The sequence below is a fragment of the Aspergillus fumigatus genome, chromosome 2 (genome assembly GCF_000002655.1).
Source record: "Aspergillus fumigatus Af293 chromosome 2, whole genome shotgun sequence".
NCBI classification, from domain to species: domain Eukaryota; kingdom Fungi; phylum Ascomycota; class Eurotiomycetes; order Eurotiales; family Aspergillaceae; genus Aspergillus; species Aspergillus fumigatus.
The window spans coordinates 2,006,882-2,024,300 of NC_007195.1; the positions used below are offsets into that span (position 1 = coordinate 2,006,882).

At 50.5% G+C, this 17,419-nt stretch overlaps 3 protein-coding genes across 3 annotated transcripts; 1 reads left to right on the forward strand and 2 right to left on the reverse strand.

Moving 5' to 3' along the window:
• Positions 1-46: 46 nt before the first annotated feature.
• On the forward strand, positions 47-3,006 carry AFUA_2G07880 (DUF803 domain membrane protein; the record flags this gene model as incomplete). Its single annotated transcript, XM_750030.2, has 2 exons — positions 47-1,498; positions 1,555-3,006. Exons 1-2 carry the CDS (start codon positions 725-727, stop codon positions 3,004-3,006), a joined length of 2,226 nt encoding a protein of 741 aa, XP_755123.1. The 5' UTR covers positions 47-724.
• Positions 3,007-3,119: 113 nt separating this feature from the next.
• On the reverse strand, positions 3,120-4,286 carry AFUA_2G07890 (uncharacterized protein; the record flags this gene model as incomplete). Its single annotated transcript, XM_750031.1, has 4 exons — positions 3,120-3,246; positions 3,345-3,446; positions 3,520-3,904; positions 3,977-4,286. The coding sequence occupies 4 exons, from the start codon at positions 4,284-4,286 to the stop codon at positions 3,120-3,122; spliced, it is 924 nt and encodes a 307-aa protein (XP_755124.1).
• Positions 4,287-4,430: 144 nt separating this feature from the next.
• Positions 4,431-9,337, reverse strand: stuA (KilA-N domain-containing protein). Its single transcript, XM_077804113.1, has 5 exons — positions 8,933-9,337; positions 6,785-8,124; positions 6,533-6,730; positions 6,348-6,480; positions 4,431-6,296 (listed from the first exon to the last, which is right to left on the reverse strand). The coding sequence occupies exons 2-5, from the start codon at positions 7,056-7,058 to the stop codon at positions 4,991-4,993; spliced, it is 1,911 nt and encodes a 636-aa protein (XP_077660276.1). The 5' UTR covers positions 7,059-8,124; positions 8,933-9,337; the 3' UTR covers positions 4,431-4,990.
• Between the last annotated feature and the right edge of the window lie 8,082 nt (positions 9,338-17,419).

Consider the following 17,419-nt stretch of genomic DNA (forward strand, 5'->3'; position numbering starts at 1 on the left):
AGAACCAATCCTTAGACTGGGAATTGGATGATTCTCATCAATTGTACCAAAATTCAAAATTCTCCGAGACAGTGAGAGCGCGCCGTGGGTCTGCTCCGTAGACGCAAGTGTACCTCAAGCCGGAGGAGTAAGTAACTAAACTGACTGGCCCAGCCTCGTTTCTTCGTTTCCATCGAGGCGCTCCGGAGATTGAATTGCAACCCTTTTCCATCATGTTTCATTATTATCATCTTCTTTCTTGTTTCTTAGACTTTTTCTTTTCTTTTGATAGATCCTTACTCCTTGTCCTCTCCCTTGCATCTCTTCCTCGTGGCCGTACCTTAATCCTTATCAGCGCTCCCGACATTCCTGAAACCACGCGGCCCTCAGCCACCACCGATCCTCCACTTTTGCTAGTGTGATTCCAGAGTATTTAATTTGCCGCCGGGGCCTGTTCGTCGACTCGACCCTCGAAGCGCCTGATCACGGTCGGATTTCGCTGGTTGCGTGCGAGATCCCCCCCGGTGTTCACATTCAGTGGTTAGATCCAGCCGTTTGCATTGATCCATGGCCTAACGTCAGACTCGTACGGCTACGACTACGACGACGACGACGACTACGACTACGAACTGCGGCTACGACGGTCTTGTGCAACAACATATAGATATAGACTCGACAGGTTTCTTGGATCGGCACACCCGTTATCGAGACACGGCTGGCAGTGTGCTATGCCCTGAACGATCCCATGGAAATTTCTCACTCTCTCGTGGCCCATGCCACAACCCTCGCCGTCCGGTCCGGCGCTTCCAGTTCCACCAGCGAACGGCCCCCCGCATACAAAGCCGTCGGCATTGCGCTGGCCGTCTCGTCGGGTGTCTTCATCGGGACCTCGTTCGTGCTGAAGAAGACCGGTCTCCTCAAGGCGAACGTCAAATACAATGAAGAAGCGGGCGAGGGGTACGGATACCTCAAGAACGTCTGGTGGTGGTCCGGGATGATCCTCATGATTGTCGGAGAGATCTGCAATTTCGTTGCGTATGCGTTTGTCGATGCGATTTTGGTCACGCCGCTGGGGGCGCTCTCGGTGGTGATCACCACCATTCTCTCGGCGATCTTTCTGAAAGAGCGGCTGAGTTTTGTGGGCAAGGTCGGCTGTTTCTCGTGTATTATCGGATCGGTCGTGATTGCTCTCAACGCCCCGGAGCAATCGTCCGTCGGGGATATCCAAGATATGAAGCATTATGTCATCGCGCCGGGGTTCCTGGCGTATGCGGGTGTCATCATCGTGGGCTGTGCGATTGTTGCGCTCTGGCTGGGGCCGCGGTACGGCAAGAAGTCCATGTTCGTCTACATCAGTATCTGCAGTTTGATCGGGGGGTTGAGCGTGGCGGCCACGCAGGGTCTTGGGGCGGCCATTCTGGCTCAGATCAATGGGAAATCGCAGTTTAAGGAGTGGTTTCTCTACGTGCTGCTTGTGTTTGTCATTGCAACCTTACTGACGGAGATTATCTACCTCAATGTAATGTCTTCCGTGCCTGGGTTGCAGGAACGTGTGCTAACCGCGGACCACCACAGAAAGCGTTGAACCTCTTCAACGCCGCCCTCGTCACCCCCACCTACTATGTCTTCTTTACGAGTTCGACCATCGTCTCCTCCGCGGTGTTGTTCCGGGGTTTCAAAGGCACCGGCATGCAGATCGCCACGGTCATCCTTGGATTCCTGCAAATCTGCGCGGGCGTCGTGCTGTTGCAGCTGTCCAAGTCGGCCAAAGATGTGCCCGATGCGGCGATCTTCAAAGGCGATTTGGATCAGATTCGAGAGGTGGCCGCGCAGGAAGAGCCCGAGACGGAACCCAAGGCGGACTCGATCCGTGGGGCTGCGGCGATCATCCGACGCATATCGACCGCACGCCGTCGTATGGAAGAGGAGGAAGTGCGGCGGTATATCCGAGACAGGCAGGAAGATTACCTCAAGCCCCCGGCTGAGAACGAGATCATCGAATGGGACGGTCTGCGGCGACGCAAGACCGTTCTGGGACAGGGCCCGACTATGGCGCGGCCTCGCACGCCTGGCCAGTCGCATACTCCGTTGGCTGGGTCGGAATCCCCCGGCCAGGTCGACCACCCTGACCGTAGACCGAGTACTCGCCAGAGCGACCGTTCTTTCCTGGATGATCTGCGATCGCGAGCCTCGAGTATCATGCATCCGGGCCAATGGCATCAGGTCTATAATCCCCCGGACGGTCCCGCAGATCCAGTGCATCTGACGGTTTCCCCTGTGCATGGCAACACAAACCCGGACACGAGCTATCACGGAGCAGGGATACGCGAAGTTTCCGGACAGACGGACACATCGCGGTCTGTCGCGTGGGCGGACGAGACACAGGATCATGACGCCTCGCCACACACGGCCAAACGGCAGTTTTCTTTCAACACTGTGTTCAACCGAATCAGGTCGAAGAGCGAGAGTGAGCCGCCCAAGCCCCCGCCTCATTCGCCTCGCAGCATTCTGCGTCGCAGCCACCTGGTTCCCGGTGCCGAGAGGCATGCCCTGAAGGGAGCCACCGAGGAGGAACGGCTAGGTCTGGTGAAAGGGGATTCGCGGGTCGCCGGAGAGGACTGGGATATGCACGAGAAGCTGGAACGGGTCGACTCGTCGGGCGAGTCGATCTCGGATGCCCCTGAGCCGTATGGTTCGGTGGGCTATGGCGGCCACGGCGCATATGATTATGGCTACGCTGCTCAGACCTCGCCGACCGAGATGCAAAGCGGCTGGCAGTTACCATCCTCCCGGTCCGTGACCGCGGCTGCGGATCCAGGGGCTGTGCAATCCTCGTCTCGACCCCGACCGAATCCGCTGCCACCGTTGCCAGACGAGGAGCCCTTCATCGCGGGGGAGGCCTCGCATATGCGAGTTGAGCTCCAGTCACCTACGAGTCCCCGGGGGACAGACGGCCGAGGCTGGCGACGTCCTTTGTCGGAGCACGGCGACAGCCCATCCTCGACGAATCGGAGGGCATTTATCTAGTGACGTTTGTGTACGGATGATATGTATGATATGATAATGACCATGATTGATGATAGACATGACGCAGCCAACTGGATAGATAGACGCACTACTAAGACATGTCGTCTAACGACTTACCGCCGAACCAAAAGCATGAACAGTATAAACGCCGCCATCATGCACCACAGCGAATATCCACTGTGGGTAGTGCAATTGTATAACCATTGCAAACAAAAAAAAAAAAATCCGTAAACTCGTCTCCTCGTAGCCATTGAGAACCAAAACGCCGGGGTATATATGCCCACCAAGACCAAACACCACCATCCAAAAACAACCAAACAAACCATTAAGCAAATCACCGTCGGAGCATCCCCATCACACTCCTCTGTCCACCAGGCGCCAGATTCATCGCAAACCGCCCCTCCGAGAGCCTCTTCCCCGCCTTGATACTCTCCAGCGCCCTGCACACTCATTAGCCCTGCGCCTGTATCCAAGAAAGAAAACCCGAAAAGGGAAAAATAAGAAAAAACCTACCATTGAACACCAACAACCTTAACCCCCCTCCACCCAGCCCTAGAGATCTCCCTCTGCAACTTCCCCGCCGCGAGTCCTCCCCCCGCTCCAGAATGGCCAGCAGGCCCTCCATTCGGCTTGCCAATAATAACATGCGTGACGGTCTTCCTAGACAGGGAGATGGCGATCTCCGCGCCATGCAGCACGAGTAAAGATTTAAGTCTGTGGTCTGAGATATGGGGCATTGTGGACCCATTGATGTAGATGCTTGTTCCTTTGAGGATCTTCCTTCCTCCCCCGTCTTTGTCTTTGTCCTCGACGTGGGGTTTATTCTCGGGTTCGGCTGCGGGCTCGGCAGACGCGTGACAGAGTGTGTCCCTCTCTGTCCTCGCTTTCTTGCATTTGCCTGCGTCATCTTCATCAAGAGCAGAGGCGGAGCTAGAAGCAGAAGCAGAAGCAGACGCAGACGCAGACGCACGCTTCTTTCTCTCCCCCATCATCGTCCGGATATCCCTGCATCCGAGCCGGTTGCGCGTGGCCTCTGCGGCCGAGAGCCATTGCCATTCTCCTTCCTCTCTTCCAATTCGACCTCCGCTGTTGGGTTTGGTAGTGCGAGTGCCGTCGCCCGCGCAGTCTCCCGACGACGAGGCAAACTGAATCGCAAGCTTTGCTTGCCGGGTTTCGCGCCAGCTGGTGCTGCTCGAGTAAGGGTTCTCGGCGCGCTGGTGGCCGGTTGAGGAGGAGTTCCACGTGTCGAAGATTGTGTGGCTTGTTGGTGTTGGTGGCATTTTCTATTCCCAGATCAGTGTTATAAGGTGTAATGCTGTACAGAGTGAGGTAGGGTTAAAAAAAAGTCAGAGAGGGGCAGTGAGCGAACCTTGGTTCAGATGTTGATGTTTTCCTGCTTTGGGTTAGTCGGGTTAGTGAACCTATGCCTTGCAACTACAATGGAGTACGGAGTAACAAGGGATATCTACGCGAACAGCACTGCTGATAACCCATCAATTTTGTCCTATCCCTACATGCGATGAATGAAGAGTGGACCATATAAGTGAAAAGGGAAAAAAACAAAGACTCATCCAAGGAAATTCGTGTCATCATGGTCGTCAATACGCAGTATATCCTTTCAGAAAACAACCGCACATTCCACAATATGACCCAAAGGCACCATAAACGCTGATCATCCGGAGTATGAAATCAATGCAGAGGCCGTCGATGGCCCACGCTGCAACCAATAATGACCCAACAGAGGCAAGAAGCCTTGCAACATGGAGAAAATGGGGGTGGGGAAAAAAAAGAAAGAAAGAAAGAAAGAAAGAAAAAGAAAAACGCAAGGTCTACTGAAGACCGCACAGGCTTTCGTTCCCACGCGTTGGTGGATGAAGGGACCCGTCCCCTTTCTAACCTTCTTTACCCTGAACAACCAGATAAACGAATGCAAAGTCGGAAGCCAAATCGACTATTACTCGAGTTGTCTCCGGTCTATGGCATATCATCGACGACGAGGCATGGCACCTCCGGCTTTCATCGGCTGTAATCCTAGCAACACTCCGCCAACCGGTCCGCCAACAGTTGTTTCATTGGTCCGTCGGCGCTTGCTTTCGTAATCTCCCTGGCTGTCCGGCCGGCCCATGTCGTCGTCTTCCCGTCCCCGCTTGCCAGATCCCAACGATCCGCCCATGGAGTATGTCGGCGCCGTGTTGGAGGCCACAGTGTAGTTTTCTGAGCCAGCTCCGTTCGATGACCCGCGGGTGTCGCTGACAATGTTATACAGACTACTGGCAGCAGTTGGTCGAGGAGACGCGTAGCCTGACGCCCATTGCGGAGGAGGCCCACCACCTGTGCGTGGAGTCATACGTCCAGACCCGTTCTGCTGCGGGGAGCCGGTGATGTCGTTTGTCAGCTGCGAGTGCTCGCCTGCGAGACTACCAACCGAGGTGTTGGTGGTGTAGGTGTAGGAACTCCGAGAGGCGCCGTAGCCCGTATTGTCGTGCTGCACGTATTCCGACTCGTGCTCAGGAGCAGACTCGCCCGCACCAGCAGTAACGTGTCCATTGCTCTGTGAGTACCGGTCCGCAGGCTTGACATCAGAAGTTTCCGTCTCCGATTGTCCGCCTGGGGCCCGTCCTGCCGGTGGTGCCATCTCATTCTTGATGTAAGAATGAGGAGGCATCGGCTGACCATACTGTGACAGAGAATACTGTGGAGCATAATGCGGGTGTGACGGGGGAGCAGTCGAGTAGTATGGCTTCGAAGTGTCATACCCCGATTGGCTTTGATACGATTGCATGCCTTGCAAGTTGTTGCCGGGAGGCGTCGTCGCTGGAGTCGTGGGCATCGACCGCGTGTTGCTCAAAGTAGTATCGATTGACAATGGCTGAGTGTTTGGTACTCCAGAGTTCATGCCTTGGTTATTCCAGTCATACGAGCTACTCTGGTTTGACAAGCCCATGAGACTCGAGGCACTGGCGGGTGGAGTGGGAAACGTATGTGCTCGGTCCAGAGGAGGACGAGCACCAGGCTGCGAGGACATCGTAGGCGGCTGAGGCATTTGAGAGGGAATGGAGGTCTGCATGGAGTGATGGTGGTGCAGGGCTGGTGGCTGAGAGGCTTGTGGCGTTCGCGCGGATGGTGGGCCCTCCAGCCGCCGTTGTTGCGATTCTTGCACGACCATATTGGTCCGAGTCTGGTTTGTTGGATGGTAAAGCAAACCACCGATATTGTGCACGAACAAGGGGTAGAGCAGATCAGTGATCTTTTCCTTGTTGGCAAACTCCAAAGCGCGCTCAAAAGGTATCCTGCATTTGTCAGCGTTACCCTTGACCATGAATATCATAAATAAGACATACCACACTCCCTTCAGGTGCATAGGGCCAATCTTCACAACATGGCGGACCTTCTCGCTCTTGAGGATGCCGTCCCGACGGCCTCTAGTCATACCAGCCACGTTGAGCAGCTTCGTACCGTTGATCATGTGGTTGTCTATTCAATGTTAATAATCTTGACTGTCCGTCTTGACAATTCAGATACTAACCTTCTCTGCGCGCAACACAGACCCCCTTAGCTTCGACCTGATAACAGAGACTCCCTTCGTCCTCCCACAAGGTGGCAGTGACTCGCGGCTTGGCACCCGGGGGCGCCAATTGTCCAGTGGTATCATAGACGAACCCTTGCATCGGCGTCCCTGTGGTGTTGCCATAACCCGGCGCTGTTACGGTGTGGCTGTTGACTGCTAGAGGAAGTTAGTACACGAAAGCATAGCAACTAGAAAGACCCCGAAGCTTACCGGGTAAAGGCAGCAACTGAGCGGGAACCTGGCTGCTCATCGATGTTGATGGCGGGGGTGGGGCGGTCTGGGACGAGGCAACGCCGCTAGGATAAGCATATTGCGAGTAAGAGCTGGCAGGACCGTACGTCGAGGCTGGCTGCAGGACAGGTGGTTGTTGGTGATATTGCGGATAGTGGGCCATCGCTCCTGCCGTCGCCGCATGAGAAGCGTACGGCTGCGCGGATGAGAGATGCGACGAGTGGACGTCCATGTAAGGTTGCGTTTGGTTCATGCTGCCCAGAGGGGTCGGATTCGGGTAGTAGCTGTCGCTCACCTGATTCTGCGCAACGGTATAGTCCTGCGAGGCGGAAGATTCCAGGGAGAGACGGCCGTGTCCACCAGCCACAAGGTCAACAGACGGCGGTGTTCTGACCTCGCTGATGGTCGGTGCGGTGCCGGACGATAGGCTTGTCCGAGCGCTTGAGGTGGTCGAACCCGGAGCCGACTCTTCGTAGCTAGCCCTGTAGGACTGGCCCGAGACGATCGGCTGCGAGGCCGTGGGAAGACTGAGGGCCGGAAGTTTGTCACCAGACAACAAAGGTCGTTCCGCGGCGTGGTGGTTGTACCAAGGGATATCAACAGGACCTCTTGTATGGACCTGGGAGATCGACGGTAGCTCCAGCTTTTCGGTTTGAGGGGTAACGGTTTGAAAGTGTAGTGGCAAAGGAGCACTAGGAACGTCGAACTATGAGGCGTCCGGCGTGCCGTATGGGATGTTTTCTTCCGGCTTGTATATTTCCGTTGCTTTGCTGTATTGATCACGGATATCGGGTTTGACGTGCGGGTCCAAAGTCGCTTTTCGTAAGAAACAGATGAAAAAGTCGATTCTCACGAAGGCTTCGTGAAATTCAAAAATGCGTGCGGTGCAGGCAAGGCAATGATCAATCGTGGAAGGTCGTCGAACGTCGTAAGCGTGAAATGTTTCAGAACCGTCGCCGGACAGAAGAATCGCTATGCAGTGTGTGTGTACTGGCAGAAATCTACATCCACAAACTTTTCTTCGACAAAAGGTGTGCAGTTTTTTGGGATCGACACGAACAAGACAGGCGCAGATTGGTCAACAAAACTCGCTCAACCAGATCAGTAGCGGGCAATCATGGGTCTCATTCAAATCGTAAATATAGGGATGTGAGGGGCGACGCGAAGTTCCAGCATCGAACGTCGAAACACTGCTTCTCATTAACCCACAGTGTTGTATGCCGAGTCGGATATACGGTGTCTATCAGGAGGAAAGTTTGCGATAGCTCGTTGCAGGTCAGAGATACCGCTCGACGGATTGACAGTGTAGTCAGAGCAGTCTAAAGAAGATCGCAGAAGTAGAGTAAGCAAAGCATTCAGGTCATTAACATGGTCATGCAAAAAAGAAAAGGAAATGTCAAGCATGGAAGCATGGAAGCAGAGTGATTGAGATGAGAAGATCAAGGCGGGATCCTGTAGGTATGTATAAGAGCCATCAAACGGAAGGGATGATACGGTGACGACGCGGCAAAGGGAGACTGGTGCAGGATAAAATCAAATTAAGAAAAAGGGAAAAGCAAAAACAGAAATAAAAAAAATAAATGATGAAAATGAAAAGACCCTATTTCCCCGGTAGCAGAATATGAGAGGAAAAGAGGGAAAATCGAAGAACAAACTCTCAGACGGTCCAGATTGGGAAGATCGAACCAGAATGGAAGTGGAAGACGAGGCTCCAAGGCGGTGGGAGGCAAGAATGATTGATTTGCATTTGCACAGGACATGAACATAGGACATAAGACCCATAGAAAGAGGTCAGGCAGACGGGGAAATCATGTACAGAAAAGTGGAGGCTGGGGGAGTGATAGTTCCAGTCTCGGTGCGTAGGAATAATAGGTAAAGGTATGTAATAATGGAGAGGGTGTACAGAGTAGACTGGTATTGGTAGTACAGCAAACGCAGGACAAGACTGGACTGGGCCTTTTGAGGCTAAGCCTAAATAGGTCGCAGCAGTTGTGAGACAGGTTGGTTGGAGTGAGGAAAAAGAGTGCAAGAGAAGGGTTGGTGAGGAAAGAAAAAGGAAGGGAAAAAATAAAAAATGAAAGGAAATAAAGAAAGAAATAATAGAAGTATTTGTAGGGCTATGCGTACCAACTGTTCGCTCTCGAGTCGCTCTTTTCCTCTTTCCTTCTCTTTTGGTCTAAGTTATTATTCTTGTCTTGCCTTGGATCTTCAATGTTCTAGGGCAGGTAATATTGTTTGCATGCGTGGTGTATAAAATGTATGCATGCATGTACGGTACGAGCTGGGTAGGGAATCTTAGATCAGAGGTAAGCTCACACCCATGGAACGAGAATCATCAACCATGGATAAATCAATCAATGGATGGGCCGGGCGTAGGGGAAGGTTGGTAGCGAGGATTATTGTGTAAACTCGGGTTGGGGAGGGGAAGAAAGGGCGAAGAGAGGGGGGCGGCAGCCGCTGAGCTTCCGCGTTTTAGTGGGAGGCTGGCGGTCTTCTAGCCAAAAGAGGCTTGGGAGGAAAAGAGGTCAGAAGGGGAAAGAAAACGGAGAGGAAGCTGCGAGGTAAAATAGAGGGGAATGAAGACAGGGTGGATCAACCTCAGACAAGGGGATCAGGACGATGAAGGTTATTCTGGGTGTGCAATTCCATAGGCAATAATGACAATGACAGCCTTCGAATATCGAACCGAAGGATTCTAGGGGGACAGCCCAGTCCAGTGGGCACAGGAACCTTCAGTCTATCTTTGGATACCCGTTCACGCACCAAGCAATGGCGGAGACTGGTTGTAATCTGATGTATCCTTCGATCGAGAGAAGGGTCACTGAGAAGTGAACTCAACTTTCCAGCCGAGTCAAACCACAGAAGACAGGAAATAACAACAGCAAGGCAGGAGGTCGTTGACAGTACAATCAATGGGACGCAAATAAGAGACTAGTAGGCATCGCAGTAAAGTAGCAGGAACAGAAACGCCAACATACCAAGAACACGTGTGTAAGGACAAGGTGATTCTATCGCCGACAGACAGTCGGCTGGACAAGACTGCTGCTGCACGGGAATGTAGAGTAAGGTAGCTGCAAGGCAACTTTGGATGTTGCAAAATGTTTCTCTCTCACACTTTCTGCTGATGGGACGCTTCCGTTCGTTTATCTAAGGATCCCCGACCGAGTATGGATCCTTGATCCTCCGGTGCTGGAGAACCAGAGTAGAGACACGGCGGGCACTTGTGGATCACTCGACGGTCCGTCAACAAACTAGGTTCTTGGACAATGATAAATCAGAAAAACCCATCTAATCAGTGGTAATAAAAAAAAGTAAATTAGAGTAGGAAAAATAAAAATGGACAAGAACAATTACTAAGGAGATACTCCAGAAGAGATTTCGAGGATTAAACGAGATAATAAGACAGGAACGTAGAAACAGAAATTCACAGTGTAAAGGCAATAATTTGGCAATCAAAGGAAATGGAAATTATAGCAAATAATACCACGCAGGACCCCCCCCCCCCCCCAAAAAAAAAAAAAAAAAAAAAAAAAAAGGGAGGACGAGAGAGAGGCAGAAATAATTGTAATAAATAAAAATAATAATTAAAATATAAATAAAAAATAATAAAGATGTGGATCGGCTAAGAGTCTACCATGGGAGTAGGATCTTCTGGGTAGAAGACCGTGCGTCTCTTTTGGCAGAAGGGCCGATACACCGTGGGAACGGGATCTGCTGGTTCTTCTCCGCCTCTTGGTACTGGTAGGTCTGATCTCTTACCTTGCTGTGGCAGGCTTCGGAGTCTAGAATGACTGAAGCCCAAGCCCAATGCTGGGTGTCAAGCTCAGACAGGCAGGCAGAGGAATACAACCACAGAGAGAGAGAAGAGTGCTCCTCACTCGCAGAACCGCCACGAAGCAAGGACCACCGCCGGCCGGATAAGCTAAACACGTCTTCGGAAAGCAACGACCGTTTGGGTTAAAGAGGACGATGATCTTTGCTGAAGCGCTCTCTTGCGGACTCGGCTACAGCGATTGGCCCGAGAGGGAGGGAGGATAAATTTGGCACAGCAATTGAAATGAGAATGAGGACTGCAGGAAAATAGATAATAATAATGAGACGGCAAAATAAAAGACAAATGGACAAAAAATGAAAATAAAAATAAAATAAAAATAAAGCTAAAATACCTGTTTCAAGAGCTGGCTTGAGTTATGGAAGGCTGCTGAAGACGGTGATGAACAACGTCTATTTCTGCAGGGTCGGGCAACGATTGAAACAACTCACGCACTACAAATCAGCCCCAAGACCAATTCTTGGATTCAAGAGGATTGAGTTGTCGAGGGCCCATAATATAGTGATTTAAAACACAATGTCGTTACTTCAGCTTCATAAACATCAGGGATTATCCATGTACGTAAGTTCCGCCCTGGGGTCAGTTAAGCTAATAGATGAATTTCGAGTAATAAGTATATTGACCTCTACATATTCCCCTTGTCCGTCAAATTACCTAGTAGGTAATGATCGAGGGTAGCAATTTGAAATCAATACTGCACGGCTATCCGCTATCCCCAGAGCAAGGTGTTAGGATCGATCGTGTTACTGTAAGTAATTTGATCGTCCTCCAATGCTCGGATGATGCTGGATTGTTCTTGGCGGACGATCCGTGGTCCAATCTAAATCCTGAGCGAAATTATTTATTCGTTTTATTTCTTTATTCATATCTTCCTTTGATGATTTTCTTCGCTCGGGATTAAAACGACAAGATCTCCTGATAAATCGTTGAGATAGCGCTTTGAGTATTGTTGACAGAACATTAATCCATGATCCTTGTACCTGTTGTATGCCAGAGAAGACATTTGCTTTCTTACGAATATTCCAGGCTTCAAATCAGCCAGATTAACCATGGTTGCTTAATTAACAGGATGTCTCAATGCTGCAGATGTCCTCGCCACGAGAGCATCAGGCCCACCCAAGCAACACCACCGATACAGTAATTCGCCAACCAACAAGGAATTGTCTACCATTACGGAGTACGAAGAACAAAGGTAAAGAACCATGCAACTGTAATAACTGCATTGCGCTGATCGATATGAAAGCTTGACGATAGCAGTCCTCGCGCCAAGTGGTGCTGTCGGAAAGAGCTCAAGCTCGATAGTTAAACGAGTTGCAAGTTGAGATTAGTACTCCTAACTACTGTACGATCATGTCGGTTCTCGATAGTGAGCGATGCAAATAAGACAGCTGCAAGATTTCCGCAAGTCTAAACGGCGGTGGATCATAGAGGACAGCACCGAACTACGGCCATGTATGATGTAGAAAAGCAAGAAGCGTTCGGTACAGTTCCAACGATCCACGAACCTCACGTCAATGCTCTGCCGGCTCATAGGCATTTATTTTTACGGTGATAGCACCTGCAAAACACCGAGGATATCAATTTGATTTTCCAGAGCGACTATCACCGCTGTCAGCGTCGCATTAACACTTGCAAACCCACATTTCACGGAATGCCCGATTTCAATACGAGGCTTACGAGCTGTTTACAAGGAGCTCCACGAACAGACTAGAGAACGCCAACGATGAGTAGCTTCCGGCCAAGTGGATCCGTCTCGAGGCTAGAGGAACCCATTGGCCATGGCGTCATCCACAATACTGCTAGCCAGCCCACTAACGATCTAGGTATCTATTCGTTTGGGTGACAGTGTGTATCAGAGGAATAAGGCTTCGGGTCGATCTGGAGGGCGTTAGGGGTGTGGACTGCGGGCCCGCCAGATACAAACCTAAAGAAAGAATGTCAGAAGGAAGGTATTGGAAGCATGACAGCTCGATTACTAGTTGGCAAAGACAATCAGATTGTAGTTTCTGACAAAATATCCAAAAAGGAAAGAGATGTGACTATCGAGTCTTGAGAGTGTTGAGGTTGGATAAGAAGGTCGAATTCGAATCCCCCAACATTCCAGACCCATTCTTCAGTCTCCACTGTTTTCTGACAAGAGTCACAAGAGTACTTGGTACGGAGTAGTCGATACTAGTTTGGTGAAAGTATCAAACATGAGGCAATTAAGAGGGGCCCTTTCCCAAACCAAAATAGAAAAAGAAAAGAGAAATATGTCAGCAAGTGAGAAAGAACCATGTCGCACAAGAGGCTGCAAGAGAAGAAGAAGCCAGCCAGGATGAGCGAGCTGACAGGGATCGGTACAGATGGCAGGGATAGAACTACTGGTCGAGAAAGCACCACGAAAGCTGGCGGTGGCGCGCGAGGAATAGTCGATCCAAGTCCATAATTCCATGCTATCATAGGAGTACTCCGGAGTAGGTATCTGTCAACCTCGCTGAAGAGAGGCCCGTGTCAAGCTTGGCTGATTGACCATCATCAATGGCCTACATACAGTGCACTGTTTAGGCAAGGACTGAGCAAGTGACCAGGAACCACGTAGATTGTTCCAAAGTAAATCTCGAGTCTCAACATAATAGGATCCGATCAAAAATCAAATCTCCAACAATAGTCGAGTGAGAATCGACGCATGAATCAACTAGTTCCCTCGTCGGAAGATTCTACACATACCGCGTCTGTTTTCCAGAATACTCAGCATCGCTCGATGTATCAGAACCTACAAAGTCGGTCAAGGACATCCAGTCCAACCCCGTGACACGTCCACGATCCAGCCCAAATTCTCCATCGACTTCCTGGCTCTTGTCAAATTAAATCTTCGTAGGAAATTCTCCGCGCGAGATAGCGTTTCCAACCGACCCTTTGCGGAGTCATTATTGTCCAGGATTCTTGAACAGGATGATACGATTTATGCCGCTAATCCATAGTAAGTATTTTGTTGCTTACTACTTTAGGGAGTATGAGGAGCAAATTCCAAATCCATTGAGAGTCAGCTAAATCAATACTACGGATGGTCGGGTTTCATATCCTCGGGCCTCTCTGTCTACACCGTCCTGCTGCAATAGTGCCTGGAGCAAGTTCTCTATCCTTCGTCAACCTACAGGGCTAAGAAGCTCGGGTTCATTCTCGCCCCGTCGCCGCTCCAATATTCAGTGGATAACATACCAATATGATAGTAACCTCTCTATCTTCAACAAGCGCAAGGGCGATATTGCGGTAAGCACAATAACTAAGCGAAGCATCAGTCAAGGCCTCACCGCCTCTTAAGAGATACTGCTGGTCGACGTCAAGCAAAGTCAGTTGGATAGGTCCTCTAATTCCAACTGTCTCATACTCGGCTGACAGGAGGAAAAGGAAGATTGATAGGCCAAGACGACTCTTCTTGGAGCAACTCTCAACCCCTTGCCTGAGGTGGGGCAATGAACAAACTAGTACTGAAATGGCTAGGTCAATGCGGCCTACATACGGATACCGGCTTCTGGGTTAAGGCAGTCGCGACAGTGATCGTGACTGATCAGGTCAGACTCTGAGACTCTGACCCCACCACAGTTCTGCGATGCATTGAATCAACCCCGCTCTTCTAATCAGCTTCGTCCTTACTCATCCGTCCAGCCGAACTGTCCGACACGGTGATGTGAAGGAAGTGTCTGATTGTATAGAATTAACCGGATCTGGGTTTACCATTTCGCCGTCAGCATTCTGGCGTCTTCCCTTAAACCCCCCTGGGTGCCACTCATAGGTACCATAGCATAACTCCATGTATGATGAGCCTATTCAGCTGGTAGTGAGCACAGGCAGAGGAAACAATTACTTCCAAGCGTTGTAGCACCTAAGTAGGCTAGCCATTCTACTCGTGCTGCTTCAGAAAGATACTACCTAAGCAGGATCAGAAGGAATCCGCGGTCGATTTCTGTTAGTCATGGAAGAGAAGTCCTCCGGACCTCATGGAATCTCCAGGTTCTGCTTGTCTCAAGTCAAAGAATCAGCCCGTATCAAGCATCCAGCAATGCTTATGCATCGGCACAAGGAGCCGTGCCGGTTCGACGCATGTCGAATCTATGTACATAAATCTTGTTCGCTTGGTTTATGTCATCGTTGACATGTGCTTCCGGTGTACCTGCAGGTCCTTTTCTTCTCTGGGTTGAGCCATTATAGACTACAACTTTTATTCAGTTTCCCACTGTACATTATGTTGTCTTCAAACATGACAAATAATTCAGCCGGAGAGTAGCACCATGACTATTGCGATGAAGATGTGTTGATCTACCATGGCGATAGCAGACATGCTGCGGACGACGGCCCGACTCCCGCAGCCGCAGTACGTACAGCAGATCCCTGTGGGGTGCTGTAGCTCCTATTCCTATCCACAAAGTCCATAGTAGTGAATCATATAGTCTCTGTGTGTCCGTCGTATGATCCATTTGCTTGGGGCCCGCTGCAACCTCCTGGGAGAAAAAAATAAAATAAAAATAAAGATAAAACACCTTGAAACCGCGTAGGGACAGAACCAATCATAGGTTAATGGCAAAGAGCAGAGGTGCCAGTGGAGTTCCCTCATCCATCAGGTAACTAGTTACGTACGCAGCAGTTCCATTGTCTTGAGTCAGGGCTTAGGAGCTCGGGCCTGTCCAATCCTAACCCCGCTCACTAATTGCATTAGCCAAACTAGCTGAATGCTTTAGGTTCCGCAGCGCAACCATGGATAAAAGCCAGCCTCAACCGCCTGGATCTTCAGACGGCCAGGGCTCTCGTCATAAGTCTAGTAGTGGCTCTAGTCCGGCGGCCAGCTGTCAAGGATCAATGTCATCCAGTCATCCGCCACTGCGCTAGGACGGAATCCGCAAATGCAGTGACAAACAGGCAGGGCCAATGCGGATTTCGGCGCTCAGGATCCTGGTCGCTTGCTGTGATGTTTGCAACCCTGCAAATTGCAATTTAATTAGTGGCCAATCAGAAGTGTGTTGGACTAGTACTTCATGCTAAGGAATGGCCTGGACAATACGGAAACTTCTTCATGGACTGGTTTGAACTAGAAATCTCCTAGTTTCCTTTTTACCTATCTCCAAGACTCCTCCAGACCCCGTAGCTTTTTTTTTCTCTCTAGCACAGACAAGGAGCGGGTTAAATCGGCGCACCCAATTGTCCGGAACATAAGTAAAGGTACCAGGTACCTTTACTCTTGAGGGAGGAACACCTCTGAGCAACATCCTTGGCCAATCAAAATGTCAATCAGAGTCACGCTCAAATTTCTATTTACATTGTCAATACCACTAATTGCAGCAATGGGGAATAATGACCGACTAAGCCAAACTGCCCGAAGTACTCACAGTAGCGACGGCTGTACCTTGCAGCTGCCATGCACTCCAACCTCCGTAGCTAACCTAACTACCTACAGCCTATCCAAGGCCGGATCCGGATTCGAACTGAATGAACACCAGTAACCGAATCCTGCAGCGAACCTAGCAAAGCCAACGGGTGGCCTAGAAGCGAAGGTTTCGGATTCGCTCGTAGACAGCAGTTCTTGGCCCACAATGTGCGTCCTGCAGGAAGTTACCTAGGATTTAGTATCCGTACTCCGTGTCTACCTGCACTCTGTATCGGCAGGTACAGTGCAGACAGGAATAAGTATCTTTGGTGGTACTAGACATTTACTTGTGTCTACCTTTGCAAGGATACCTGCCCTCAGATCCATCCTTTACGCGCAGTCTTTGTATGGAATAGTCAGGCATACACGAATAGACCTTCTCCACGTTACACCTGACTATCGTTTACGACCGGTGTGACATGGTAGGGATTGGATGTGAGGAAGGCACCCTGGTAAGCGTCCTGCTTGCAGTTTCGGGATTTCTCGCGCCAATCACAGCAGCCCAGCAGACTCTAGTCGAGCGCGCAAGGCAAAACTCATAGAAAGTTGCCTTGTCTCCGTACGGATACAGTCAGCATCTTGAAACTGGTCCTGTGCAACTTTACGGAGTATATGCTGTGCTACGCTGTATCTTCTAGAATCCAGCCTGGATGGAATGGAAAGGAGTTGAATTGCCACTCGCCTATCTGCCTCATGGCACGTTCCGAGGTGATCGCATTTGCCTCGAGTTTGCAGTCTTCACGAGAATGAGGTGTAACGTGCCCAGCAGGGATGCCCTGCAATCGCTCCGAGAATACCAATACTCCGCCGGACATTTCACTATCCTGTGATAAGTTAACGTTATGAGCAACGCTTGAGTCAGCCATGTCATATAACTAGTTGCTCCGCCCCTGGCCGAAACGACTACGAACCAATGATCTACCTGCTGATCCGAATCCTGCGGCGCGAAGATAGATATGCCCCCGACAGGATCCGCAGTCTTGATAGGTTGGTGATCCACGGAGGTATTTAGTGTATCAACGCCAACAGTTATGATCAGTTTCGACTTAGCCTTCAGCTTCGCTCCGGCGCTTGCTGTGATAGCTAGTCTACGGAGTACGGGAGTACAGCCTACAGCAGGGCTAAGTATCGAGGACCACGGGATAATCATAGTAACTGGCGATTATACATGATGTGCATTGCAGGTAATTAACCTTACATTGCATCCCGCTCGCTGCATTTTGCGGATGCAGAGGCAGATATCATATCAATAGATCAGAGAGGATCTCACTCGTGAAGACGAAAAATGTATTCCTAGAAAGGTACTTGGATGAGCCCTTTCTATGTCCTCGCGGTGCCGTACAGTACCGCCGTACCGAAAATGAAGAAGATCCGACATCTC